The sequence below is a fragment of the Protopterus annectens genome, chromosome 1.part0, assembly GCF_019279795.1.
Source record: "Protopterus annectens isolate FY-2018-M chromosome 1.part0, PAN1.0, whole genome shotgun sequence".
NCBI lineage: Eukaryota > Metazoa > Chordata > Ceratodontiformes > Protopteridae > Protopterus > Protopterus annectens.
The window spans coordinates 624,008,645-624,036,498 of NC_056725.1; the positions used below are offsets into that span (position 1 = coordinate 624,008,645).

The window sequence follows — 27,854 nt, forward strand, 5'->3', positions numbered from 1 at the left end:
GCTGCATATTGATAGATAAAGGTGTATGGGCATGTCATGTGGTTACTACACTGCAAAACTGGTATGTAATGGTGGAGATATTTGGAAGGCATGAGCAAACACACCAGTATATTAAAGCTATAGCACCACTTGAACTGGAGGCTGGCAAATAGATTTAGTAAGGGATTTTGTCCATGCACAAATATTTCAACAGTGATTTTTTTGCAGTGGCATCCATTGTCTTATTCAAGGTAAGTTAACCTTGATGTCCTTTATTTAAAAAAAAATCAATAAATAAATTACTTTGTTATAAGTGACTTCTGGACACAAGAAAAAGGAAAGGGAAAATATAGCAATATGGTTTGTATGTACAAAGACAAATCCAGGGACACTGCAAAAGGTATTTTTTGCAAGCCAACCAGTGGAGTAAAAACATATGAAGGCAAACACTGCATACCAACACACTTTGCACATGTAAATCTCAATTTTTAACAAGGTGGAAGCATGAAATGATACCTTAACACTTAAATTAATAAAGATCTAAGTTGGTTAATAGTATAAACGTTTTATTCTTTAGCTCCTTGGTGCAAGACCTTACTGGATGTGATTGCAGTCAAGTAAGGCCATGGCTATAGTGCAGCAAAAAAATGTCCCCTCTAACAAAGGAAATGCTAGAGCAAAGATTAAATTACATGAGTCAAGCACCCTGCTGAGATCTGCCAAACAATGGAATTGCCAGGTCAAATTACCCTCAGGACTTTGACAGCTAGGGAAGCTAAGTGTTATGGGGGAGGGGAGAAGTAAATGGACTGGAATTCATTGTCTCACAAATTAGTGCCATTTAAAACTAAATTAGAAAAAAGGCAGCAGTAAACAGCACTTTGAGTGGGTTCTGTGGCATTTGCACTGTTTCTGTTTTAAGTAGTCATCCAGCAGCAGGGAATGTTACTTACACTGTTCTATTTTACTCAGTACTTTGTACTCATGCAACATCTATGAAATTACAGGAACTTTAGGCAAATGGAGGCCTGCATGATGTAACATTTTTGAGCCAAACAATGATTTCTGGGATACTGAATGGCAACCTGATTTATCCAAACCACGTCAATATGCCAGCCTCCAGGTGGTCAGAGTCTGGAATTACATATAAAAATATTTAAAATCCTGTAAATAATCCCAGAGTGCTGTTAAAGTGTAGGAAACATCATGCCATGATGTTTTAAACATGTTTTTTGAGTCTGTGGGTGTGGTACTCCTTTAATGTAAAACAACTGTTTGAAGCCCAAGTGCTTAAACCAATGGCCTTAGAATAACAGTTACAATTTAATCAGGCTACTAACAAGCAGTAATAAAGGCAGCAGAATAAATTCAATTGAGTACTTTTAAGAAGAGGCAAATGCAAAACAAGGTAATAAAGTAGGAAGAAACACAAATACAGTAAAGCAGATGAAGTGGATTTTTTTTTTTTTGTAGAGGGAGGAAACAGAGCAGATTAAGATACTATAGGGGAATGTCCTTCCCAAGTGCTCTCTCTGTACACAGCAGAGGAGATGGGACTGGTAGGAGTATCTGAAATCAAAATATGATCTCACTGTACTCAGTTGAGTGAGCAAATGAGATGGGTCCAGGAGGAGTGTGCAAAAACAGATTTACAGCAGGGGTGGGCAATTCCAAAGCTACCAAGATTAACACCACAACAGGAAACAGGGAGGGGGTGGGGTGGGAAACTAACTGCAGATAGAGACACACAATATTTACTGAATCAAAGACACACAATATTTACTGAATCAAATCTTAAATAAGTGCAGAAAAAAGTATACTTAACTTTTTTCCAAAATAGTACCCAGAAGATCCCCTGGGTCACTATTATGATACAATTTAAAATGCGTTGCAAGAGGTCTTTCAAGCATCCCATTTCTTATATCCCTAACATGTTCCTGCAGTCTTGACTCGAAAGCCCTCTTGCTTTCCCCAGTATAAAACATGTCACAAAAACATTTTAATGCATATACACTTCCTTCCATCATGCAACCATGTCTCCCATTTATCTTAAAAAATATACCATTAATTTTATCAAAAGTCCTAACTATAAACTTACAACTTTTACACTTGCCACAGGTAATCATTCCCTTATATGTGGACTTCCTACACATTTCATTAATGGGGTAGTAAATCTGCTATGGACAGTCATGTCTTTTATACTCCATCCTGTATGAAAGAAGAACATGGGAGTATCAAATAATCCATTCATAAACTCTTTAAACCTAAATAGAAAACCCCAATAATGTTTTGTAATATTAAAGACTTGTCCACTTAGTAAATCATATGTGGTAACTATATATATTTCCTTACTATTAGAGTTTCTATATCTATTAATTTTGTTGTAGTCACAATTTCTAATTTCCTTGTCCATCTGGTCAATATTTTATTGTACTCTATCCATAAAAGCCATTGCTACATCTCTATTATATCCCCTTCCCAGGAACATAGCAGCCATTCTTTGTAGCTCCATCTCTACATCATTACTGTCACTACATAACCTTTTAACCCATAGCAACTCTCCATAAGGTAGTGCCTTAAGTAAGTTGGGCGGGTGGCAACTACGTCCATCTAAAAAGTGGGTACCATCTTCAAAATTTCTATGCACCCTACTTCTTATCTTTTCATTTGCCAGTCTTTCCAGATGGACATCCAAAAATACTACCTCCTTTACCATATTGAAGTCCATCGAATTGCATTCCAGACCTATTATTATCTAAATCTTGAATACATTCCCCCATGTTCATACCCCTTCTACAAACAAAGATTAAATCATCTATGTATCTGTAGCATTTTATAACATATTTCTGCATAAAGTCATGTCTGTAGAGGTACTTCACTTCTAAAAGGCCCATAAAGGTATTAGCATACATGGCGGCAAAAGGTGCCCCCATGGCTGTTCCCTGTAGTTGATGATACAATATTCTGTTAAATTCAAAATAGTTGTGTATTAAACTAAAATGGACCAATTTTGTTACATAATGGGCTACCGGGTTGCCCCCCCAGAAAAAATTCTAAAGCCTCAATACCCCACTGTATACTCATGCAGGTGCTTTTAACATCCACTACAAGCCAATACATGTCACCACTCCATTTAAAATCAGACATTTTATCCAAAAAATCAAATGTATCCTTTATATACGAAGGTAACTTTATAACTGTAGGTAATAAATAGCCATGTAAAAATAAACCAATATTTTGTAAGAAATAATTATATGCAGCAACTATTGGCCATCCAGGGGGTTTATGCAAACTTTTATGGATTTTGGGGAGGCAATAAAAAATGTCCATCTCACATCCATCAGTATTAAACTCATTTTCAACATCCTTCTTAGAAAGGTAACCCAGTCAAAAAACTTTATTCAACAATTCCTAATACTCAGACAGGACTGTTTTGTACTGATCTGTACTAATTGTTTCATAGACATTGCCATCACTTAAATGTTCATGACGCATTTTTAAATATTGCACATAATGTAAACTGTTTTATTTCTCTTGCCCGCAGGCTAGAAAATCAGTTCATCCTGATTATTTAAATCCCGAAGAGCCCTCCATTCTAATTTTGTTAAATTATAATGTATTTCATTTTATTTTCCATAAAATTATGAAATGCTGACTCTGTAGCGAAATTAACCATGGCAGAGAATTGTTGAACCCCTTCGTGTGAAAAAAGGAGGAATACAATTAGTTTTACACACTACATTGTTAGTGTCTAACTGACAATATGCATTACATCCAACATCCCTCTCCAAGTCAGGCACACATGAGTAGAAACTTTCTTCCATATAATCTGCCTTGTCTAAAATTAAATCAACTGAACCATTGTGTCAAGAAGCTCTGAGAGTGTGGCAATGGGCGATCTCATCCAACTGATTTCTGATAGCAATGCACATTCCGGAGAAGTCCATCATTGTACCAGACAAATTGAGCAGGTCTATTCTACTACCTCACAAGTGACCTCTCAATATGAAGGTGGCAGAAATGATTTTTCCCCAATGGAGCCAGCCTTGCTGCAACCTGTTTGCATCTCCCCTAAACAGCAAGTGCAGCAGCTTTTTTGCCCTAATATCCCGACCGGGGGAGTCACAGAGAGACACTTGTGTATCCCTGACTCCCTTGATTTCCACACTTCTGCAGAAAGCATTCTGGTTGAACAGCAAAGTTATCCTCAGTGCATCTTGCTGGCCTTGACAGATTTGGTTCCCCTTTCTTTGGCCTTATCCAGTCTACCAACCTTGGATTCTGGATCTGATTTCAGACGACCTGTGTCACCCGACGGACATGATTCACTCTGATATCTCGAACCTAAAGCTGACAGCATGGTTTCTCCCCTTCTGTTAATAGTCATACAACATTTGCTGTCTTCCCTGGTGCATCATATACTTCTGGCTTCTCATAAAGCTTCCACAAGAAAACTTTACAGAGGTAAATGGAGAAGGTTTGTTTTTTTTTGAGCACATCAGAGACACATTGATCCCTTTTCGGCTCCTGTACATAGTGTCCTTGTATTTTTGACAAAAATGTTCAGTGAAGGTGCTGGCTCCTTAACTGTTAGAGTTCATCTAGTTGCCATCTGTTATTTTCACATAGGAATTGAGAACTCCACCCTGGCTTCATCAGAACTTTAAGGCCATCTTGAAAGGTACCCTTCTTTTGAGACCTCCCTATAAGGATCACCTCCTCCATGGGACTTAAATTTAGTACTACAGGCCTTAATTCATTCCGCATTTCAACCAGCAGCAAAATGTGACCTGACGTTTATGACATGGAAGACTATATTTTTGGTAGCCATCATCCCTGCTAGAAGGATGTCAGAACTCCAAGCTTCGTCTTCCAAACCTCTTGATTTTTCATAAGGATAGGGGCTGGCATTATAAACCAGTCTTTTCCTTACTAAGGTGGTGTCAGAATCAATCAACCAGTCCATTAATCTGCCAGTTTTTTTTTTCCAAATTTCACACAAATGTGAATATATGTTACATTTATTGGGCATTCACAGAGAATTACATTTTAGAACAAAGGACATCAGAAAAACAGGCCAGTTATTCGTCTTCTTTGCAGATTCCAAAATATGGTAAGCCACTTACATAGACAACTCTAAAAAGATGGCTTATGGATTTTATATCATTTGTCTACAACAAGCTGGGTTTGTCCTTGCCAAAACCATTGAACCCATTCATCCAGGTCCATAGCAACATCTTCAGTATTCTTATCCAGGGCTTCCATGGACGGCATATGTGCAGATGCAACTTGGACAAATCCTGATAACTTTATTTCTCAGTACAAATTCGATCTGGTCTCGAGAAGAAGAGCAGCTTTTGGTTCAACTGTGCTGAAGAATATCCTTCCTTATAGTCCACCCAGGGTTTTTAGGTAGCTGGGGACTTTGTCCCAACTGTTGAGGAATGAATAAAAGTTGACAGTATCAGATAAAGAAGTTATGTACTCACCATAATGTTCCATCTGTGTTGCCTGTTTTCATTCTTTCTCAACTCCCCTCTCAGCAGCCCCATCTTGCCTTATATATATATATATATCTTTGAAAAAAGAGGAGTCTGCCTCTGCGGTGGGAGTGACGGATGCATTTAAGGTGGAGGTGGGGTTACATCAAGGATCAGCTCTGAGCCCTTTCTTATTTGCAATGGTGATGGACAGGTTGACAGACGAGATCAGACAGGAGTCCCCGTGGACTGTGTTTGCAGATGACATTGTGATCTGTAGTGAGAGTAGGGAACAGGTGGAGGAGACCCTGGAGAGATGGAGATATGCTGTAGAGAGAAGAGGAATGAAGGTCAGCGGGACTAAGACAGAATATATGTATGTGAATGAGAGGGAGGATAGAGGAATGGTGAGGATGCAAGGAGTAGAGGTGGCGAAGGTGGATGAGTTTAAATACTTGGGGTCAATAGTTCAGAGTAACGGTGAGTGTGGAAGAGAGGTGGAGAAGAGTGTCAGGAGTGATTTGTGACAACGAGTACCTGTAAGAGTGAAAGGGAAGGTCTACAAGAGGGTAGTGAGACCAGCTATGTTATATGGGTTTGAGACAGTGGCATTGACAAAAAGGCAGGAGTTTGAGCTGGATGTGGCAGAATTAAAGATGTTAAGATTTACTCTGGGTGTGACGAGGGTAGACAGGATTAGGAATAAGTATATTAGAGGGTCAGCCCAGGTTGGAAGGTTTGGAGACAAAGCCAGAGAGGCACGATTACGTTGGTTTGGACATGTGCTGAGGTGGGATGCTGAGTATATTGGGGAAAAAGATGCTAAGGATGAAGCTACCAGATAACAGGAAAAGAGGAAGGCCTAAGATAAGGTTTATGGATGTGGTGAGAGAGGACATGCAGGTGGTTGGTGTGACAGAGCAAGATGCAGAGGACAGGAAGAAATGGAAACAGGTGATCTGCTGTGGCGACCCCTAACGGGAACAGCCAAAAGAAGATGATGATGATGATGAAAAAAGAGGAGTCTGCCCCTGCCAAAAAAAATTCTCTCCAATCACCTACAGCACAATCCTCATTTGTCTTTCTGCTGTATTTCCCTTGCCTGTTCTCTCCTCTTTTTCCCATCTTTCCTATTTCCTCATTTCCTTACTTAAAGCCCAATCATGGTATCTATATAAGGATACCTTCACAGTGAATTAAAAACCTGTAAATGTTGCCCCATGCTCTTAGCCAGTGGCAATGAGCCACAATCTGTGTAAGTTCTTGCTGTGAGCACAGCATGGTGCTGACAGCTGAAAATGTACAAAGATACTCGGAAAGTTATGAACATGTGCAGCAGTTGTACATGTTTGAAAGTTTTGCACAGTCTTGTATTGTTTTAAGCTGCCTTTACACAATTTCAGCTTTGTGAAGTTTAGGTGGACATTTCTTCACAAATGTAAAAAGTTTAATCAAAAGCAGAATCACTCATTCACAGTTACTGCTTTTGCGTATTAGTGTAGTGGTGAGACTCATACATTCACCCTATATTTGTGTAGACTCGGACGATGAATACCACCCTTTTTGCAAGGGTGGTTATCATTCTTTCACAAGTAATACCACACCTGCTTGTCTTCTGAGCATACTTCTAACATATAACAAGTTCAATCCACATCTTCCGCTTTAGTCTGACTGACTTTGTGGAAGGGAAAAGTCTCTCATACCATTTCCTGTTCCCAAATTACTGCACAAATACTATTCTTTACTAATGCCCACTTTCAAATGAACTCATTTGAGCACCAGTCTGAGCAGTAGTGTCCCTCGTTGTATAGTGCAATGCAGAAGATAGTCTCCTTGTACTATCCATCTGTGATTTCACATTGTTAAAAGTATTGCATTCCAGAAAAACACTTTCAGTGCCACAGGGAATACTAGTTCATGTTTTGTCTTACATCTATGACATTATCTGATAACCTCTGTAAATTGTGGCCTCTTATACAAAGTAGAGTCGTAAAGTTTGATCAATGTGTACTGGGCAGCCATCAATTGTACACATTTTCCCAGATTGCCAAATGTGCCATTAAAGCTTACTTCTTTTTCTATCAAGTACAGATTGAACCAATGTCATCTGAGGCTTCCCCATCAATCTCTGAGTGAGGTCAGTTCCAACGGATATGTCTGACATCCAGTAGGATGAGGCTTGATGGTCAGCAGGTGGGGGAAGAGTATTCAGTAAAATAAAATACAATAACTACATCATATTACTCTCTCAAAAAAAATCATAACTGTTAGCTTCAGAACTCTGCAGTTGTCAGATGCATCTGATCAATATAACTGAAATGCACTTTAACTTGTGCAGGGATCATGTGCGCGCCATTTACCCTAATATGCTGCTCGAAGTCTCAGGGCCTTCTTCCTCTCAACTCCTTTTTGATCTGGTAAAGCCTTTTCTACTTGGTTGTCTACACTCTGCATCTCATTTTCTATAATCACCTCTTCATCCATTTGGACCAATTTTGTGTTCCCAGCATGCTTACCAAGATTAACTTTAAAAATGCTTTCACACTCACCTTGTTTAATTATCTTAGACCACTAAACAGTCTTGAACCAACCAATCTCTAGAAGCACTGCAAAGAAGTTCCCCCAAATTATAGATTGTTTTGATATTTAAATTTAAAACACTTTGGAAATCATTTAAAGCAAAATATTTAATGCTGATGACAGAGTATAATGGCTTGCAACTAGAAAAATACAGAAGGAGTTGTATCAAAAGACATAGTGGTATTCTTCGCAGGCACTTAAAGAAAGCAGGATTTTGAAGCACTGCCGTTATAAGTCAATAGAAAAACAAGACTGCAGTGACTAGGTTTTATCACACAGCGAGGACACAGACTACATTGTGGAAAAAAAAATAGCCAGTTTGCAAAACAAAATCTCAACATTATGGCAGTCCCTGTCAGACCTCTTAGGATATAAGAAATACAGAATAATGCTAACCACATAGACTGATACAAAGACAATAGTACTGCATGATTTTTTTAAACCTTTTCATTTGTAAACTTGGTAAGTGAGCTGGTCAACATGGACCTTTTCAGATATGATTTGGGCCACAAGAGCAATGGTAAGTGCAGTATATCTGGTGAGTATAGAGTAGCCAGTCAACCAGCTTTTTTTCAGAGGCAGAGCGAAACCAGTATACCTGCTGAAGACCCACGTAAATAGTAGCTGAAGATCAAGATTGAACCACAGTGAGACTGTTAGCCAGAGATCTTGTAACCACAGAGCCACCTTGCTGCTCGCAAAGGTCACAGTATGGTAAAAAAAAATCTAGTTTTGTTGGTGGAGTTATTCTTTAAAGTACAGGCATTTTGTTAATTATAGGCTATTAGCAACTTTTCATTCAGTGCTGACACTTGATGAATTCCTGGCACTGCCATGTGCAGTAGAATCATCTTTTCAAAAATCTACTGACTTTTTAAACTGTTGTAATATTTTTGCATATCAGCATGTGGGTTGCAAAACATTATATGATGCAGGTTGCAAAAAATTGGTGTGTTGTGTTTTGTTGTAAGCTGTTTTTGTATGCAACATTTATTTGTTTTTTATTATTGTATTCATACAGTACCTTTCAACCTCTTAGTGCAAGAAATCTGGACAAAGCCTAAAATTTGGGGGGGGAGAAAAGCTCAAAAATAGGGACAGATTTTAAGTATTGCTCTTACAAACTTAGAAAGTTGCTAGAATGACAGGTTTTAAATTAGCGTGTATTTTCAAATGATATGAAGTTTGCAACTCAAATGAATGTCATTATTTAGTGACTTCAATAATCAGTGATTTGCCAGAAAACCACAAATTTTATGAGGAACAGACTAAAAATATGAGGCAAAACTATGGACATTCTGCGAAAATCTGTACAATTGAGAGGTTTGAATAAATGTGGGATGAAGCTTAGAAGATCTAGCCTAGAGTATAACATATGCTGTTTTGTTGTGTAAGCAAAGCCCTCTGAGTTATTTGATTTGCTAATCTCTTAAGGCTTTGGGCAAAAATTTTGTCGGTAGGTTGTGACCTAACTGTACAAATAAATCAGATTCATTACTACTTTTGCAGGTTCAGAAGAAACTTTTGAACCAGCCTTTTTCTGCCCTTACGTCAGACCCTCAGGATGGTTTAAAGCAACCACAACTAACCAGTCTCCTTAGTAATAAGATGTCACCTGGTCACAGTAACTGTCAAGGTAAGTTAAGCCTTTTCTGCTATTATCCATTTCAATGTGCACAATAAGAACTGCTAACATGCTTGAGGTTTAATGGAATTAGGCAAAAGAACATCTTATTGCAAAGTGTAGTATTTTTTACAGTTTTAACTTGTGTTTCATAAGTGTTTGTGCAACTCAGGATTGCTCACCTCTGTTATATTCTGATGTTCTTGATGAATTATAAACGTGTATACTGTCCCCTTTTAAACAGTCACTCAGCTCTAAATTCCCTCCATGGCTGTCTGACTGAGCTGTTCAAATGAGGGTGTTACCAATTTGAACAGCCACTAGAAGTGTTTCAATGTCACTTTAGGACGCTTGGCTCCCAGTGCAGCAGCCATATCCCACAGCCACTCCCTGATCATTTGCTAAACCAGTGTCAGTTACCCTTTCAGAGTGTGGTTTCCCCTCCCCCGTTTCTTTTTTTTTTTTGAAAAGGGGAACTCCTTACTTAAGCTGACTGAGGTAGGAGACATGGAGTGTGCACAGTTAAGATCAGCACATCTGGGTATGATACCTTCCTGTCGACTGCAGAGGGCTTTTTAAATGTCATAGTTATTGTTATTGGGAAGTAAATATTGTGGGAAGAAATATCCAGGGAATTGTTATGGCTAGGCTTGTATAGGCCCTAGGGCCGATAGCCTAGTACCAACCTATGAACCCTTGTGCATTACATATGCAGACATAAACCTCTGAACTATCCTGTCTGATAACTATATTTGAGATTCTAGTATAAGAAGAAAATTATGCCAGGATTGGTTTATTTAACACTTTAAAGTCTTTTTATGTGGTTTTAATGAATTTTGAACCAGTGGTGACCAAACTCTGTGATTACAGTTGAGGCTGAATTCCCTGTCACAAATGCTCATTGAGAACTTTTTTTCTACACTGTATATATACATTGGTACTCTAGTTTCTTTACATCCACAGGATGCCTTTCACTCACTATCTGGAATACTCTTTACATTTCCTGACACATGCTGTTCTATGCTTTGACTATCAGTACATGAAGAAATGTAGTTATTGATAAAAATTCTGACAGTTCTTCATTTAAAGAAACACCAGAGGAAGCTACAGTCTCATGTCCAAAGATTAATTTCAAACTAAGACCCACAAAAGCGGGAACAAAACTACTGCAAAAACACACAACGAGAAAACCAAAGATTAATTTCAACCATTCAGTAACCTTAATGCTGTGAAAGACCGCCAAATGTTATTACTTTTCTTATCCTTCAGAGGCTAGCAGCATTCAGTCTGAAATGATGGAAATTGTGTTTTTTAAATCAAACATGCCTAGTACTTTTGAATTTCACTGTCAAAATAAAGTACGCTGATATGTGATCATTGTTGCAGTAGTATTCGTAACATGTGAGAATCAGCCTCAAAATGGTATCCATCTGATGAGCTTAACTCCCTGTGATCTGCTTATGGTGCAGGCCAAAGTCCCCTGCATGTGGAGATGGATTCCTACATTTTGGACAAAAGAAGGATCAGCCCACACCATGTTAAGTTATTTATTTACTTTTTATTTTTGCCACAGGAAGGTACACATCTCTTCAAGACCACCTCCAGATGGTTTAGACAGAGGCTAGTACATATATCACTTACTTATTCCTCAGATTCCTTCTCCATTGGACTATGGTTCTATGGAAGAAGAGTCTATCAGTCCTGACCCTTTTGGTGACACTATTTCCAAAATGATGGTATTTTGCAAGTGGGACTGTGCTTAGGTGTCTGATGTTCAGAAGTAGTACTAGGAGCTTCTGCAGATGGAGTCTCCTTGGCCCTCAGCTGTTCCTCTTGTTCTTGCTGCCCTGCTGGATGCTTTTTCCACTGCATCTCAGACTACTGATTCCCAACTCCTGCTTCCAAGAAACCTGTTAGGTTTTATAAAGTGCCTGATAACTTCAAGTTTCTTTACAAGTGTCCCTCATCTGACCCTTCTGTAGTGTCAGTGGCTTCTGATAAGCCTTCCAAATTGTTGCCTTCAACTAAGTTGCTTCCCTCTGTTAAGGACAGCAGAAACATGGAGAGACTGGGTAAGAAGGTGTATACTTCTGCTACCCTGGCCTTTAGAGCTGTTAACTATCAGACACATATGACCAGGTATGTCTTGGCTGTTCTCTGTTAGGCCTGTCAAGCCATTTCAGATCTTCCTGATTCTGGGGGGAAAGGCTTTGCTCTTGTCTTGCTAGGGACATCCTCCCAAGTTGCTCGTCATTCCATTAAATGCAGCTATGATGCAGCTGATGCTTCATCTAGGGCTGCTGGTTGTGGATCTGTTTTGAGGAGGTATTCCTGGCTCAGACTTCAGCCTTTCCATGATGCTCCTCTGGATAATAAGCATTTGTTTGGTCCTGTTGCTGTGGAGTTGTGGAGTGCAAGAAAGGATAAAGCTTTACAGGAGTTGATGCATATTTTTGTTTCACCTGTTCCCAAGTTTCTGAGGAATTACTCTAACAAGCCTGCTTTAATCTGTAGACAGTCTCGCCCTCCCCCCCAACAATAAAAAGGGTGGTAGAAGGGCTCCCCCTGGCTAAAGGTACCCAAACTCCTTCTACTCAGAATCTTTCTTTTCCTGATAAACTAGGTGCTGTCTCACTATCCCCTGTTCTTGTCAGTCACATACTTTCTCCTCTGTGTTTCTCCCTGTCCCTTCCTCTTTGGCTAAGATCACACAAGACCCCTGGGCTCTTTTCATCATTCGCCAGGGTGATTACATGGTTTGGAACCCCCCCCCCCATTTTGGGCATTCCTCAGCCTCCTCAGGAAGAACGGCCCTTTTTTTCCAGAGGTGCTTCAGGGCCTGTTGGTTCAAGGAACAATTCAAGAAGCTCCAACTCTTCTGAGGGGAAGACATTTCATTCCAAATTGTTCTTGGTCCCAAGGAAAGAAGGCATTCCCAACTGTCATTTCTGCACCTAATTTAATACTAGAACTGTTAGGCATAGGGCTGAGATGTTGTTTAGGCACATTAATGAGTCATCAAGCTGTATGCATCCAGTGGCATCTGCCAGTCAATCCAAAGCTGATTTACTTAAGCGGAAAAGGGAGAAAGAGAAAAGGCGCAGGGCCCTAAGGGTATCAGACAACACCTGCTCGCCATTGTCTAGTCCTCCTAGCTTATGGCGAGGAGCTTTCGCAGCCTCCTTCTGCAACTGAGGTGGTGGCGCGGGCCCCTATCGAGACCCGTTTGGAGTCTGATATGCCTTCAAGTCCCTCAACATCTTTTCAAGCTGTAGAACTCAGCTCATTGGTTGGGTCCGGGTCCTCTTTGCAAGTCTCAGCTTCCGATTACCACACTAAGACCAATGATGTTCTTTCTCGGTGCCAGGACATTGCAGCTACCATTCTCCTGTGGGAGCTGGGTGCCTGTACTTCTTTGGACATTACCTTCAGGACTAAACTGAAGGCCATCCCTAAGAAAGTGGCCATCTCCCAGACTCAGCCTAGACCCACCAGCTCCCATTCACAGGTTTACTAGCAGGATCTTGTGAGGTTGTTCTGAAGAACTGAGTTCTCTTGTTAGGTCCAAACAATCCCCACCTGTGTCCTCTCCAAGAAAAAGCAAAAGGGACACCCTTCCAGAGGTCCATTCGGACCCTTTTGAGTCAGAGGAGGATTCTGAAAATAAGGATTCTGTCTTTGAAGAGGGCCCTTCCATTGCTTCTTTTGAAGATTCTGACTCAGAGGAGAACTTGGCCTCTTCTTCTCCTCCTGAGGATATCTCCATCAAGGAAACACTGCACATCTTAAGGGAACACTTCCAGTGGGAAGCGCAAGATTACTCTCAGTCCAAGAAAAGGCTAAGGGACTTGCTAAACCTCCCAGAACAAAACCACTTCCTGTTTCAGAGGTAGTGGATGACATTTTCCAGGACTCTGCCCCTAGAAAGCCTGATAGGTTTTATAGGGCTCTGGATTCATACAAGCATCTGTTCAAGAATCCTGTAGCAGATGCAGAGGTTGTGATCCCTGGTCCTAAAGGAGCCAAAGCTAGCTCCTTCAAAAATCCCTTGCCTAATGTAGGGCCCTAATTAGATTTGGCAAAATAGATTTACACTTCTGCTACCCTCTCTGAGGGCTTTAAATTACCAGTGCCAGTGAATAAGTACCAGGAAACTTTACTGGATCAAATGAAGAAGAAGTTTTTGACAGTAGGGAACAAGAGTCTGTCTAAAGAATTAATAGACCTTTGCAGTTCTTGCTCCCAGGTAGCTTGACACTCCCTGCACTGTTGGTATGAGGCCATGGAAGCTTCTAACAGGGCTACAGCTACAGGTTGTGTCATCCAAAGACATGCTTGGCTGAGGTAACAGGCACAACCGGAGCATGTCATATCTGACCTCCTGGATGCTCCCTTGGACAGGATTTTTCTCTCTGGCCCCAAAGTGGAGTCTGTATTCAAAATGAAATGGAGGACAAGGCGAAATCCATGCAGACTGTTGAGGACTTTCTGCAAGTACATTCCCCACGTTTCAGTCTTAACTTCCCTTCGAAGTATTGGTCCATTCCTTCCCAATCTAAAGGTAGGCAAAGGAAGACCCATAGCACATAGAGAAAGGAGCCAGAGACAGCGCCAAAGGCACAGACAACAGCATTTAGAGAAGTCTGTAGGTTAGGGAGTTCTAGATCACAGGTCCCTGGCAGGGTGCAAGAGTGACTCATCCATGCTGCTTCCCCCCTCCCTACCTTCGCCTCCCCAACCCTCCCTCTTACAGACTAGGAGGAAGGCTATCACTATTACAAAAGAATCAGGCCCTCAGTGAGACCAGTGGGTGCTAAACATTATATCAAAGGGCTACAAACTCAAATTGAAGCAGCCCTTGAAGCCCTCAGACTTCCCAGCCATCCCCCAAACCAAAAAACAGAGGTTTTGACCCAAATAGAGATGTTGTTAGTGTAGGGCTTGGTGGAACCGGTTCCGATGCACCTAAAAGGAAGGGGTTCTTACTCCAAACTCTTCCTGGTTCCAAGGAGGGAAGGCACATGGTGGCCTATATTGAGCCTGTCTACACTCAACCAATTCCTACAGGTTCCAAAATGCAAATGCATCAGAAGTAGCCTGGGGAGCTCATTTCAACCAATTCCAGACTCAGGGGAAGTGGGACCACAAGCTCAGAAACAAACACATAAACTTAAAAGAGCTTGTGGCAGTCCAGAAAGGCCTGATAGCCTTCAAGAAAAAAGGAAACCAGGAGTGCTAATAGTGAAAACAGACACCACCACAATCATGTGGTACATAAATAAGTGGCGTGTGGGGGAGGAGTCACTCCTACTCCATCTACCACCTGGCAATAGAGATTTGGCAAAATACCTGCCAGGTGTGCACAACCGGCTAGCAGACCACTTCAGCAGAAGGCTGTCAGACCCCCACAATTGGCATTTGCATCAAGATATATTTCTCACTATAGCCAAAAAAAAAGGAAGAGCCTCAAATAGACCTTTTTGCCACAAAGGAAAATAGCAAATTGGAGAAGTTTTGCTCCGGAGAGAAAATGGAGTCAGACTGGAAAACAGATGCCTTCTCTTTCCCTTGGACAGGCCTCTTCCTCTTCTTTTTTGCCTTCCCTCCAATCTCTCTGCTTCCCAGGGCACTCCTAAAAATAAGGGAAGAGAGACCAAGAGTAATTCTAATAGCACCAGCCTAGCCAAGGAAGCACCGGTTACCCTCTGCTACTCAGCTTGACTAGCAAGAAACCATGGCATTTGCCACAGAGATTGAACAAATTGACACAGGACAAGACAAAGACTGTACACACCAAACTGCAGACTCTCCAACTGTAAGCATGAAGGATACCTTAACACCTTGGAGAGACCCCATCCTAGATAACAGAATATTCTAAAAGAGGCCAGAAGGCCTAGCACTAGGAAATCGTACTCTGCTAAATGGAAGAGATTCTCCCTTTGGTGTTGATAAAATGCACACAGTCCTCATTCAGCCAAGATCCCAGTCATTCTGGCCTATTTGGTCACCGTCTTTGACAAAGGCCTGTCCTACTTCTTCATAAAAATTCATGCTTTGGCTGTTTCGGCAACATTCCTGCCCAACCTCAAATCTTCTCTCACCCCCTTTTGAAACCGTTCGAGGGATGATCCACGTCAAAGGCCCACCCAGAAGGCCTCCGGCCTCACCCTGGGATGTTAATTTTGTTGTGGAGAAACTAAATCTCTCACCATTTGAACCAGCAGCTTCAGCTGATTAAAATTCTTAACATAAAAGTATGTCGTCTTGTTAGCCATCACCTCTGCTAGAAGAGTTTCTGAGCTACAAGTACTCATATGAGTGAAACCATTCCTCATCTTCCACCCAGAGTCTCACGCAGGGCTAACTTCTCCTTTATGCAAAAGGTGGTTACAGAGGCCTCCTTAAATCAAGCCATACTTGACAGTTTGAGTGCATGGAAGATGTCATGGAGTTTTGGAAGCTGTCCGGTTATTACATCCTTGGCATCTTCCATGCACTCAAACTGTCAAGCTGAACTTACTAAAAGACAAGTTTGGGCGCAAAGCTCGTCAGAACTTTACTACTACCAGAGAGTATGCTCATCTGAGGCTTTTGAAGATCGACATTTGGCTGGTGCTTTCCTTCGCAGGGCAGAGCAGATAATTCCCCTTGAGGGGATCTTCATTTTTTTTTATTTTGTTGATGTTTTTATTGCTTTCCTCTTCAGGAAAGTTATTTTAAAGCTAGGGGCATTTTGTTTTAACTGACTGTCTCAAGAATGTAATGTATTTTTAAATGGAGCACTCATTTTTTTGTCAGTTTAAAAGTATTGTAAAATAACTGAAAAACATGTTTTCAGTGGAGAAATTGTGTTTTATTTTTCGTTTGTGAGGTTGGCTTAGTATTTTACAGTGTTTTCTTTTTCCATCAAAAAAGGTAACTTTTGTGGACTGGCAGTATTTACTAGCAATTTGTTGCTAGTCTTCCCCTTGGCTTTACAATGGAACAGTTTACCAAAGGTCCCATGGTTGATCCTTCTTCCAGCCACAAAAAAGAAAAAAAATAACCAAACATCCTTTGTCACCATAGCAGGCTAGCAGTTTGTCTCAGCCATAGGTGGGTGGCTCTACTATGTGCCCATTTGTTGTACTTCAGACCACTCATCTTTTACCCTAGATCCCTCACCTACAACTGCTGTGGACCGAGGTTAGGCACATTCTCTGTGGCTGTTGGGGTCCCCTCAGTGGGCAAGGGAGATCCACTCTTATTTGGTCCGGCGAGAGAGGGAACAGGAAAAGCTTCCTTGTTGTGTCAAAATGTGGTGCTCATCCCTGGGGAAGCTGCTGATGCCATTAGAAAGATGGTTGGCCCCATTTTTCCTGTCAGAAAATTATTTGGATAGGAGTAGTTTACTATGTCTGACTCAGGGTTTAATTCTTGTAAAGTAGTTTCTGGTAAAGAAAATAGGCTTCCACTTTTCCTGAAGAGAACCAGAATTCTGAATCCTAACAGGAGATGGAGAGACGGATACAGGTTTTTTCCTCAGATTTCTGAATCAGACACAGAAGAAACCTCAGATGTTCTGTAGTCCTATCTCGCCTTCATTCTTACATATGGGTTCGGAGCCGATCCTCTGCTCCAACTCGGCCCATTACAAAGCTCAAAATCTCTTAGTTGGCTTGTGGCTAGGTAGGTATTGTATAGTGCACTAGTACAATCCCCAGATCTCATTTGCTGTGTCTATGAGTTCAGAAGTGCTTCTTGTTTGACCGTAGCTAAGTTCAAAACCTTTTTCATTATTATTCACTTTTACTGATATTTTAGTTAGTTTTACTTAATATTAATGTTAGTTATTATATAGATAGTGTTTAGAAGCGTTTTCGCTATTTAGTTAGTTTTTTGAGAACTTGCTAGCCATTTGGCTCTTGTTGTTCTCTGTGTGGTATCCTATGTGTGCTAGTTCTAATACATTTAATATTACGTTGGTCTGCATTTGTTTAGGACTTTGTTTTTCGATTTTTCATAATTTATATTGTGTGCAGTGTTGTTGTACTACCTTTTGACGCAGTTTATATATCTGCAGGTCCGCGTTCGTATTAGGGTCTTGTTTTCTCTTTTTATAGATTACGAGGATTATGTGCAGTGTTGTTTATCTCGTACTTTGCCTGCTGTTTAAACTTTCTGGTTTTCTCTGGCTTACCTCTTTCCGGCTAGGCCTGTTTAAGTTAGAGGACCTAGTCCTCTTTAGTCTCTCCTTTCTGTGTGTGTGCTTGTTAGGGTTAGGCCCATTTAAGTTAGAGGACCTAGTCCTCATGTGTTTGCTGTGTATCTTGTTATGTACCTTGTTATAGAGCTCTGATAAATATGTCTAAAGAGTCCAAAGATCACAAACCTTTGGGTTTAAAAAATGCATAAAGTGCTCCCAGAAGATGTCAGTTACAGATGGCCACAGTAATTGTGTTTATTGCCTCTGAGCCATTCAGTTGCAGGAAACTTGTTCATTCTGCCATTCCTTTAGCTTCAGAGTTCTCCAGGAGCAGAAGAACAAGTTAATTCTGAAAGGTCTCCTCAAGCCTTCCTTCAAGGAAGACTTAGTAAGCTCTTCTTCCTCATCAAAATCCCATTCATCCAGAAAAGAGAAGGTCAAGTTGGCCAAGAGGCTTTCTCCGGTGCCGACTAGTGTATCAGAACCTCCTCAGAAACTATTGAAAATGGATAAAACTTCTACCTCATCGGCTCCACTGTCCTCAGAGCCAGTCTAGGTCATCGATGTTGACAGTGCAGTGTCGGCCCCAAGCCTTTCGGAGCCGACTACTGAAAAATTGCATCAGAGACGGTCCAGAGATCTTTTACCTGTCCCTCCAACCTTAAGATCTCCAATTTTACAAAGATCCAGATCTCGCCTACCCTGTCATTCAGATCCTCCAAGAGCCTGTCAGAAGAAGATGTGGAGAGAGTAGTGCTTAGACTCTTGAAGTTGTCTGCTTTGCTCAAATTGTTGTTGGCTCCGACCCAGTCGGTTCAGGAGCCACCTGAGTCCATTCTCCCTGTTGTGGTTCCTCCTTTGAGCCGAGTCAGGCCTTCGGAGCCGGAGATTTCAGTGCTGCTTTTGTGGAACTCTCGGTTCCAGCTCCCCATGTGGCTGTCTCGGAGCTGAGTTCCGCTCCGACACCTTCGGCGCCGTCCCTGATGTCTAGGAGCCGAAGCTCACCGGTCGGCCCTGACAGGGACACTTTGACCCGAACCTCTTTGGTGCCGAGTCTCCCTCTCAGTGTGTCAGCTAGGGTGAGCTTGGACCCTACATCCATCTCGGAGCCAGTCGCTGTGGAGCTGAGGACTACCTCCATTTCCTTGGAACCGGGGCTGTCTTCGGAGCCGGAGAGATCTGCTTTCGAGATGATGAGGAGCATGCTGTCTCACTCATCAGCTCCACACAAGGGTACCGATACTGTTCCCCCTCAAGCACCGACCTCAGTCTCAGCACCTTCTCTCTCTCTCGACACCAGAGACCCGCAGCCTCAGAAACCCCCCGTGGGTGGTGCCCAGTCGTCCGAGACCTCCCCAGAATACCCTTCTGAGGAGCCCCCTCAAGAAGAGGACATGCAAGAGGAAGCATGTAGACTCCCCGGATGGGTCCATCACTTCAGACACTGACCTTGAGGAGTCAGAAGGGTCCCCCAAGTCATCCTCTGATGATGTCTGCTTTGTAGACATCTTAGAGATCCTAAAGCAGAGAGGCGGCTGGCCGACTGTCATCCTTTCTGATGAGTCAGTGTACATGAAGGCTTTTGGGTCTCAACCTTCAGCCTCTTGTGTGTCTCCACCTTTTGACAAACTCTTAGGCCTGGGAGACTCCTGATGTCGTGGAGCCAGTCCCCAGAAGATCCAATAAATTTCTCTCTGCCCCAAAAGAGAAAGAGTTTTTGTCCAAGGCATGCCTGTAGATGCCATGGTGGAGTCAGTGTACATGAAGGCTTTTGGGTCTCAACCTTCAGCCTCTTTTGTGTCTCCACCTTTTGACGAACTCTTAGGCCTGGGAGACTCCTGATGTCGTGGAGCCAGTCCCCAGAAGATCCAATAAATTTCTCTCTGCCCCAAAAGAGAAAGAGTTTTTGTCCAAGGGCATGCCTGTAGATGCCATGGTGGTGGCGGTGGCGGCCACTAAGAAGGAGCTAGCTGAGACTTCAGTCTGTCCATCCACCGAACAAGGAGTCTCGAATGATGGATAGATACGGGAAGTGTATCTTTTCTTCAAGGGCTTTTACCCTCAGACCGCTGAACTATCTCACACATTTTACTAGACTTCAGAGAGATCTCCTCAAGGAGTTAGGAGATACTCTTCAAGGTACATCTACTGAAGGAGTCCCTGAGAAGGTGACTGCTCAGTTGTCCACCTTAAATTCCATCGTGAACTCCTCCATGAGGCTGATCTCCTATGCAGCCGACGGAGTGAGCAGGGCAGCGGGTTCAGGAGTTTCCCTTAGGAGACACTCCTGGATGCACTTATGTAACTTTGCGGAGCCTTTCAAGTCTACCTTTACCAATACCCCCTTTGACCATTCTTCATTGTTTTGACCTAAGGTAAAAGATACACTCAGCAGGTGCGAACAAGAAGGGAAAACTCTCTCTGCCATGGGAGTACGTTTTACCATCCCTTCTAGACCATATCCCAAGGGTCAGAGAGGTGGTAAGATGTGGTTCAAGAAGTCCCAGAGATTTTTCCCGGATGCACAGGGTGATTCCTCCTTCAGAGGCAGACGAGGAGGAGGAGCTAATGGTAGACTTCACCCTAGAGGCAGGGGGGTCTGCAAAACCAGGGTGGCCGCGATTCTTTTCAAGGCCGTCCCTATCAATGCTCCAGATGTGAGGCCTGGCTGCACTTCTCTGGAGCCAGTTGGGGGTCGCCTATCTTTGTATCCAAAAGCCTGGCTAAACATCACCCAAGACAAATGGGTACAAAGAATAATCACCAGAGGTTACTCCATACCCTTTACTCTTCCACCCCACACTCCCAAGAAGATCCCGGATGTTCCACCCAATCACATAGATCAAGCAACTGTAAAAGTGCAAAAGTTGCTTGCAAAGAGAGTCATCCAGACCGTCCCTGCAGACCAGATAGGATTTGGAACTTACTCCAGATTCTTTTTAGTGCCAAAACGTACAGGGGACTGGATGCCCATCTTGGACTTTAGCAAACTAAATGAATCCATAAAGAAGGCCAAGTTCCAAATGGTGACACTGCAGCCTATACTCCCTCTGTTAGGGAAAGACAATTGGATGTGCTCCATAGACCTCCAAGATGTGTACTACCATATAAAAATGGACAGAGCATTGAGGAGTCATTTACGCTTCCGGCTGGGAATCAGTCATTACCAATTTCGTGCTCTGCCCTTTGGTCTCACTACATCCCCCAGGGTGTTCACCAAATGTATGGCAGTAGTGACAGCTCACCTGAGACGTCTTGGATTCCATGTGTTTCCATACCTGGATGACTGGCTCCTGACCGCCAGCACCAGGCACCTACTCCTACAAACCAGAGATTCGACCATCCAGCTCTGTTCCCAGCTGGGAATTACAATAAATTGGGAAAAGTCTGCCTTATCTCCCTCTCAATTTGTGACTTTTATAGGCGCAGAAATAGACACAGTCGCCATGCTAGCTTGTCTACCTGCAGACAGAATTCAAAACCTCAGGCAACAAATTCTCAGTCTGAAACTCTTAGGGACCATGGCCTCCACCATAACACTAGTCCCTCTAGCCAGATTGCATATGCGAATTCTCCAATGGCTTCTATCTTCCCAGTGGTCCTTTCAACAACTACCTCTACCTCACCATATCATCATAACAGAGTCTTGCAAAAAGGACCTTTGCTGGTGGATTCAACCCGACCAGCTGACAACAGGCACTCCATTTCTTCCTCGCCAACCCATTGCTACTGTGACCATGGATGCCTCACAGATAGGGTGGGGGGGCATTATCTAGGCAGGGCTGTCTAAGGCACATGGCAAGATCACGAGGCTCACCTGCATATCAGTGTCCTAGAGATGAGAGCAGTGCTTCTAGCATTGCAAGCACTTCACAACTTTCTTCCTTTAGGGACGGTAGCAATCCAGTCGGACAATATGTCAGTGGCATGGTATCTAAACAAGCAGGGAGGAACCAGATCTTACCCCCTTTGCCTAGAGGCTCTTCGTGTTTGGAAGTGGGCGATATCTTCCCAATGCTTTCTAGTAGCAATGCATATCCCGGGGACAACCAATGTGACAGCCGACAAGCTCAGTAGGGCAATCTTGATGCCTCACGAGTGGTCTTTGAATCAGGAAATAGCGGAACAGATCTTCCGCAAATGGGGACAGCCTTGCTGCGATCTCTTTGCCAGTCCGATCAACACCAAATGCAGCAGCTACTTCTCCCTCATCCCCCCTCCGGGAGAGTCACAGAGAGACACACTTGTTCCCGATTGGCCCCTGGGACTCCTTTATGCATTCCCTCCCTTTCCGCTCATATCCAAAGTGATACATAAAGCAAAGTTATTGAGAAGCAAAATGATTCTCATCACTCCTTACTGGCCTCGCCAGATTTGGTTCCCCTTTCTCGGGCCTCATCTACTAGACGATCCATGGACTCTGGATCCAGTGCCAGACCTCTTGACACACGTCAGGCTCCCTTCACCCCTGCCTCCACACCCTCAACTTGACAGTGTGGCTGCTCCACTTCCATCCCTAGTCAGGCTTCATGATTTTTCACCTGCTGCGACCCACATCCTTACATCTTCGCATAAACCTTCCACTAGGAAGTTATACACTAGCAAATGGAGAAGGTTTTCTATCTGGGCTAAAGAAAGAAATGTAGAGCCTTACACAGCATCCATCCCTATGGTTTTAGAATTTTTGTCTGAACTTTTTCATCAGGGATCAGCTGCTGCCACAATTAGGGTCCAATTGGCAGCGATATCAAGCTTTCATTCAGGACAACATGAATCTAACCTGATGTCCCACAGATTATGTAAAACCTTTACTCCTCCAATGGAAAGACTCTACCATTCAAGATTAAGGCTCATTCTACAAGATCCCAGTCTACATCCACTATCTTCCAAGCCAGAGTTCCAATTGCCAGTATCTGTGCAGCAGCAACTTGGGCTACCCCTCATACCTTTATTACTCATTACAAATTGGACCTGATCTCAAGGGGTAGAGCCTCCTTTGGTTCCACGGTACTCAGGAGTATTTTCCCATGAGCCACCCAAGAATAAGGTACTAAGGATGCTGTCCCATATGGAAGAATGAAGGCGAGATAGGACTACAGAACATACAGAAGTTATGTACTCACCATAACGTTCCATGTTTGTAGTCCATCTCGCCTTTCATTCTTACGAACCCACCCACCTACTCCCGTCCTGGAAGATCTGGAGACAGAATAGTGTTACCTTTGGTAGGGTGGAGACCCTTCATTATTGTTCTTTCTAGATAACCTTATTTCTATCCTTCTATAGTCCAGCAGCAAACAAGATGTGGGGATTATACTAGTGCACTATGGGATACTTACCTAGCCATGAGCCAACTAATAGACTTTGAGCTTTGTAATGGGCCGAGTCGGAGCCGAGGATTGGCTCCAAACCCATGTGTAAGAATGAAAGGCAAGATGGACTACAAACATAGAATGTTATGGTGAGTACATAACTTCTTTTTTCTCATTCTCCCTAGGGGGGTTTCTCTTTCTCTGAGACTGTTGCTAGAATGTGCCAGTGTTTTCAGTGGGAGAACACTCAGATTTCTCAGTTCCTCAGAAAATACTATGAGTTGTTACAGAAGAATTTTCTAGAACATACACCATTCCTCCTGTTCTGTGTGCTTTAGAGGACGTATGTGTTTCTGCCTGCAGTTTTTTTCTAATAGTCAGCCACTTGCCTATAAAAAGGCAGATAAGATGTATAAAGTTCCTCAGCCTTTTACATTTTTAAACATTATTTCCAAACCTGACCCAGCAGCTATAGCTGTAATTGATCCTTCTGCTGCTAAGCACTTAGGTGATTCCAATCCTACTATTTCTGATAAGAATGGGAAAATTATTTATAGATATGGGGGAAAGGTGTATACTTCTACAGCTTTGATTTTCAGAATTTTCGATTATCAGGCTCACATGTTAGTTTGCTCTGACAAATTGTGAAAGTATGAGGAATCTTTAATCTGCACTTCTTGTGAGAAAAATCTGCATTAAATAACTTAGTTTCCTCTATTGCACATACTCATTGTTTACAGTGTATGTATGACTCTGTTGATACTTCTTCCAGGGCTATGACCACTGGTACTGTTTTGAGGAGGTTTGCATGGTTGTATTCTTAGAACCATCCAGATTATGGTAAAAATGAGATTTTAAATTCTCCCTTCGATAGAACTTTAGTATTTGGCCCCTCTGCTGTAGAGGTGATCAAAAAATGTGACAAAAGGTGCAAGTTGATCCAGGGAATCTGTATGGTTTTTCAGACCTCCTTTTGCAAATTATCCAAGAGATTTTTTTAACTCCTTATCCAGTTTTGGCAAAAAAAAAGGTAAACAGTCTCAGCAAAATTTAGGTAAACAGATATTTAAGAAGAAATGACAAGGGGGTTCCAAACAGAAGTCTTGAACCTCCCAAAACCAAAGAGAGTTCAAGAGGCCTTGTGACCCCTTCCCAACCTGGCCATTTTTTTCTTCTTCTAGGAAATCTGACTCTGCTTGTTTCTTTTTGGCAACAGATGAATGGGTTTTGGAACTCATTCACTGGGGGTAAAGATGGCAGTGAAAGGAAATTCCTCCTTTCCAGGGAGTAATTACTCATCCTCCAGATCAGATTCTTTTGTTTCCAATGCTTCTTCATTACATGCTGTCTCAGTGAGGGATAGAATCAATTCCTCCTTTCCTGGTGGGAAAGGATTTTTATTCAAGGATGCTCCTGGAGCCAAAGATAAAAAATGCTTGGAGACCCATTCTGGATCTTTCTTTCCTAAACCTGTTTGTGATAGTGCCCATATTCAAAATGATGTAATTTCACAACCTGTTACCTATATTTCCTCTTTTCAAGATTCCTGGTAACACTAGAGTTAAAAGATTCTTATCATCCTGTCCCAATTCATCCAGACTTAAGACGTTTCTTAAGGTTTTGTGTGTCTGGATCAAATTATCAGTTCTCTGCCTTTCCGTATGGAGTATCCACTGCATCGAGTGTTCACAAAGTGTCTAGATCCAGTCTCTCTCTTTGCAGGCTTTAGGTTACCTACATTTTCCATATTTAGACAACTTACTTATCTTTATAGAGTCTTTTCGAAGCATCAGGAATCTCTTTCTTGGGTGAGAGATCTCTTACACAAACTGGGATTCCAGGAGAACATTCATAGGTTGGTACTAGGCTATCAGCCCTAGGGCCTATAACAATTCCCTGGCTATTTCTTCCCACACTATTTACTTCACTGGACACCTGTCTAGCAGGACGACTGACATCCTTTCTCCCATCCAATCGTCAAGGTTTCTTTTGAAGAGGGCCAAAGAGGCACTCTGCTTGACATGTATGGGCAATCTATTCCAGAGTCTGGGGAGCCTCTGGGTCAGGAACCTATCCCTCCAGCATGTTTTGTTTATTGTGATGACAAGGTTTAGATCCCTGGAGCGTGTGACTCTGAGGGATTGGGATTTCTTTAAGTGTAGCATGTCCAACAGCTCTGGGTTTGACATGGCCTTGTATGTTAAGCAGAGATCGCCTCTGAGTAAGACTATATGCGACACAGTATAGCTGGAGTTTTTTAAGGCGGTCAGCATAGGGCATCTGCTTTAGGCCTGTGATACTTTTAGTGAGGTATTTCTGCGGCCTTTCCAGTTGTTGCAGATGTCTTGAGAGGCACATACCAAATGGGGCGTTGTATTCTATAATGGGTCTAAAGAGGGATGAGTACAGTGGGACAATGACCTCCTTTTTTCTGGATGAAAAGCCCTTAGTGATGAGGTGTGCCACATAGAAGGATTTCCTGACTGTTGTGGCGATGTGGTTATCGAAAGTGAGACCACTGTCTACCTAAGTCTCTTATCACACTTTCAGTGTTTAGTGTACTGCCACCTATATGGTAATTCACGGGTACATGTTTTTTTCCCAAAGGGGATAACTATACATTTCTTGGCATTGAGCTTGAGCCCATGGCTCTGGCACCAAGCATCTGTTTCTGTAAGGCCCTTTTGTAGAGTATCCACATCATTTGGGGATTCAGTAATGGCTCTCAGTTTGCAGTCATCTGCGAACTTTGTTAGCCAGGGTCCCTTAGTGTTGGCCTTTACTACAGAGAAGTAGATGCCAAACAAAAGCGGTCCCAGGACTGAACCCTGAGGTACTCCACTTGTCTGGAGCTGGATTTGGAGTCAGCTACTTTTACAGTGTGGGTTCTATCAGTAAGCAATCCATTGGGTGATGTAGGGATTAATGCCCAGCTTAGTAAGTTTATCTATGATTCCAGAGTGGGGGATGGTGTCAAAGGCCTTGGCAAGGTCTAGATAGGCTGTGTAAACCACCTTTTCCTTGTCCATGGCTCCGGAGACTGATTCAAAGAAGTCAGTCAGGTTCAGGAGACAAGATCGGCCCTTCACGAACCCAAACTGGGTGGGGTCCAGTGTTTGAAGGTTGCCAATGTCTTTGTTTATAAGTTCCATGTTAATACGCTCCATGGCCTTGCAGATAAGGCTCGTCAGACTGATGGGATGGTAGTTTCCGGGATCCAAGGTGGATCCCCCCTTGTGGAGTGGGATAACTGTAGCGCTGCGCCACTCAGTGGGTATGAAACCTGAGGTGAGGCTATGATTAAACATGACACTTAGGTGAGGTACCAGTTCATATTGTAGTTCATGTAGTACACAGCCCGGGATGTCATCTGGTCCCATGGATGCTGTATTCTTAGCTTTGGAGAGTGCGTTTTTTTACCTGTGTGGCCGTTATTACCAGAATTTGGCGATCTTCCGGTATTGAGATGGGCCATTTAGGGGGTGAGAGGGGGGTGAACTTGGCACTGAATCGATCTGCCAGGATATTGGCAATATCCTTGGGATCAGTATATTTAATGCTATTCTGTTTTAGCTCAGAGCAGATCTGAGCATTGCCATTTAGATTCTTGACATAATTATAGAATGCCTTGTGGTTGTCTTTGGAATCTTTGGCAATTTTATTTTCGTAACTAGCTTTGGAGGATTTTATGAGGGATCTCAGTTTCTTACTAAGGCTGGTAAGGGAGTTTTTTGCATCATGGGATTTTCCTCTTTTCTGCAACAGTTTTTTCCTTTTGTTGTAAAGTTTGTTTATGGCAGGGGACCACCAGATTGGCTTCCTTTTTTTGGATGAGAGCATCTTGGTTCTATTTGGGATGGCACGATTCATGCATGAGTGGATGTGCTCGTACAGTGCCTTAGTGTAGGATTCAGCAGTCGAACTTTCAGTTCTCGTCTGCATGGCTGTCATGAAGTTTGTCACTTCTGACTTGAGTAGCATGAAGTTGGCTTTGGAGAAGATGTTCTTTGTGTTTCACTGTTGCAGTCATTACATTTGAGTAATCCTGCTGGCAGGTTTTTTATGGAGGTTTCCTTACTGGGGGCTGGGGTGGGATGTGGATGTTAAGGGTGATTAGCTTATGATCATACCTGACTAATGAGGGGGTGACCATAGGTGTGGAGCATCGATTTCCCATGTTGGTAATGACCAGGTCTAGGATATTGGAACCCCTGGTGGGACTATGGATTAGTTGATCCAGGGCTTTGGAATTTATGAATTCCAAGAACCGTTGGGCAAAGGTGTTGGTACACGAGTAGTTTTCCCTGTTAATGGCAGGGTAGTTAAAATCACCCAGTATTAGGGTGTTTGGTTCTATCTTAATATTTTCCATTATGTTTAGAAAGGTGCAGTGAGAATCTTGGGGCATGGTGGGGGATCTGTAGCAAGCTACAATTTGGATTGCAGTCTTACCTAGTGTTAGTTGCACCTGGAGAATTTCAGACGCATTGTGTTGGGCAACTAGCCTAGTGGTGTGAATATCCTTGGTGAATATTGACACTCCTCCACCTTTAGTGTTTCAGTCCTAGTTTGGTGGCCGAAAAGTGTGGTAAGAGTTGTAGCCTGGTATTGCACGGGTGCTCTCTGGAGCCTTGAACGAGGTCTCAGTTACTGCACAGATGTTAATGTTCTCCATTTTTAGGAGTGCCTCGAGA

General features: G+C 42.6%; 1 protein-coding gene across 1 annotated transcript in view; it reads left to right on the forward strand.

The window, feature by feature from the left end:
* The window catches only part of BICRAL (BICRA like chromatin remodeling complex associated protein), a 1,536,848-nt gene that overhangs the window by 858,696 nt on the left and 650,298 nt on the right, over nt 1-27,854 (forward strand). The window contains exon 7 of the mRNA XM_044061908.1: nt 9,549-9,675. Within this exon, the coding sequence (XP_043917843.1) occupies nt 9,549-9,675 (127 nt within the window). The remainder of the gene's footprint in view (nt 1-9,548; nt 9,676-27,854) is intronic.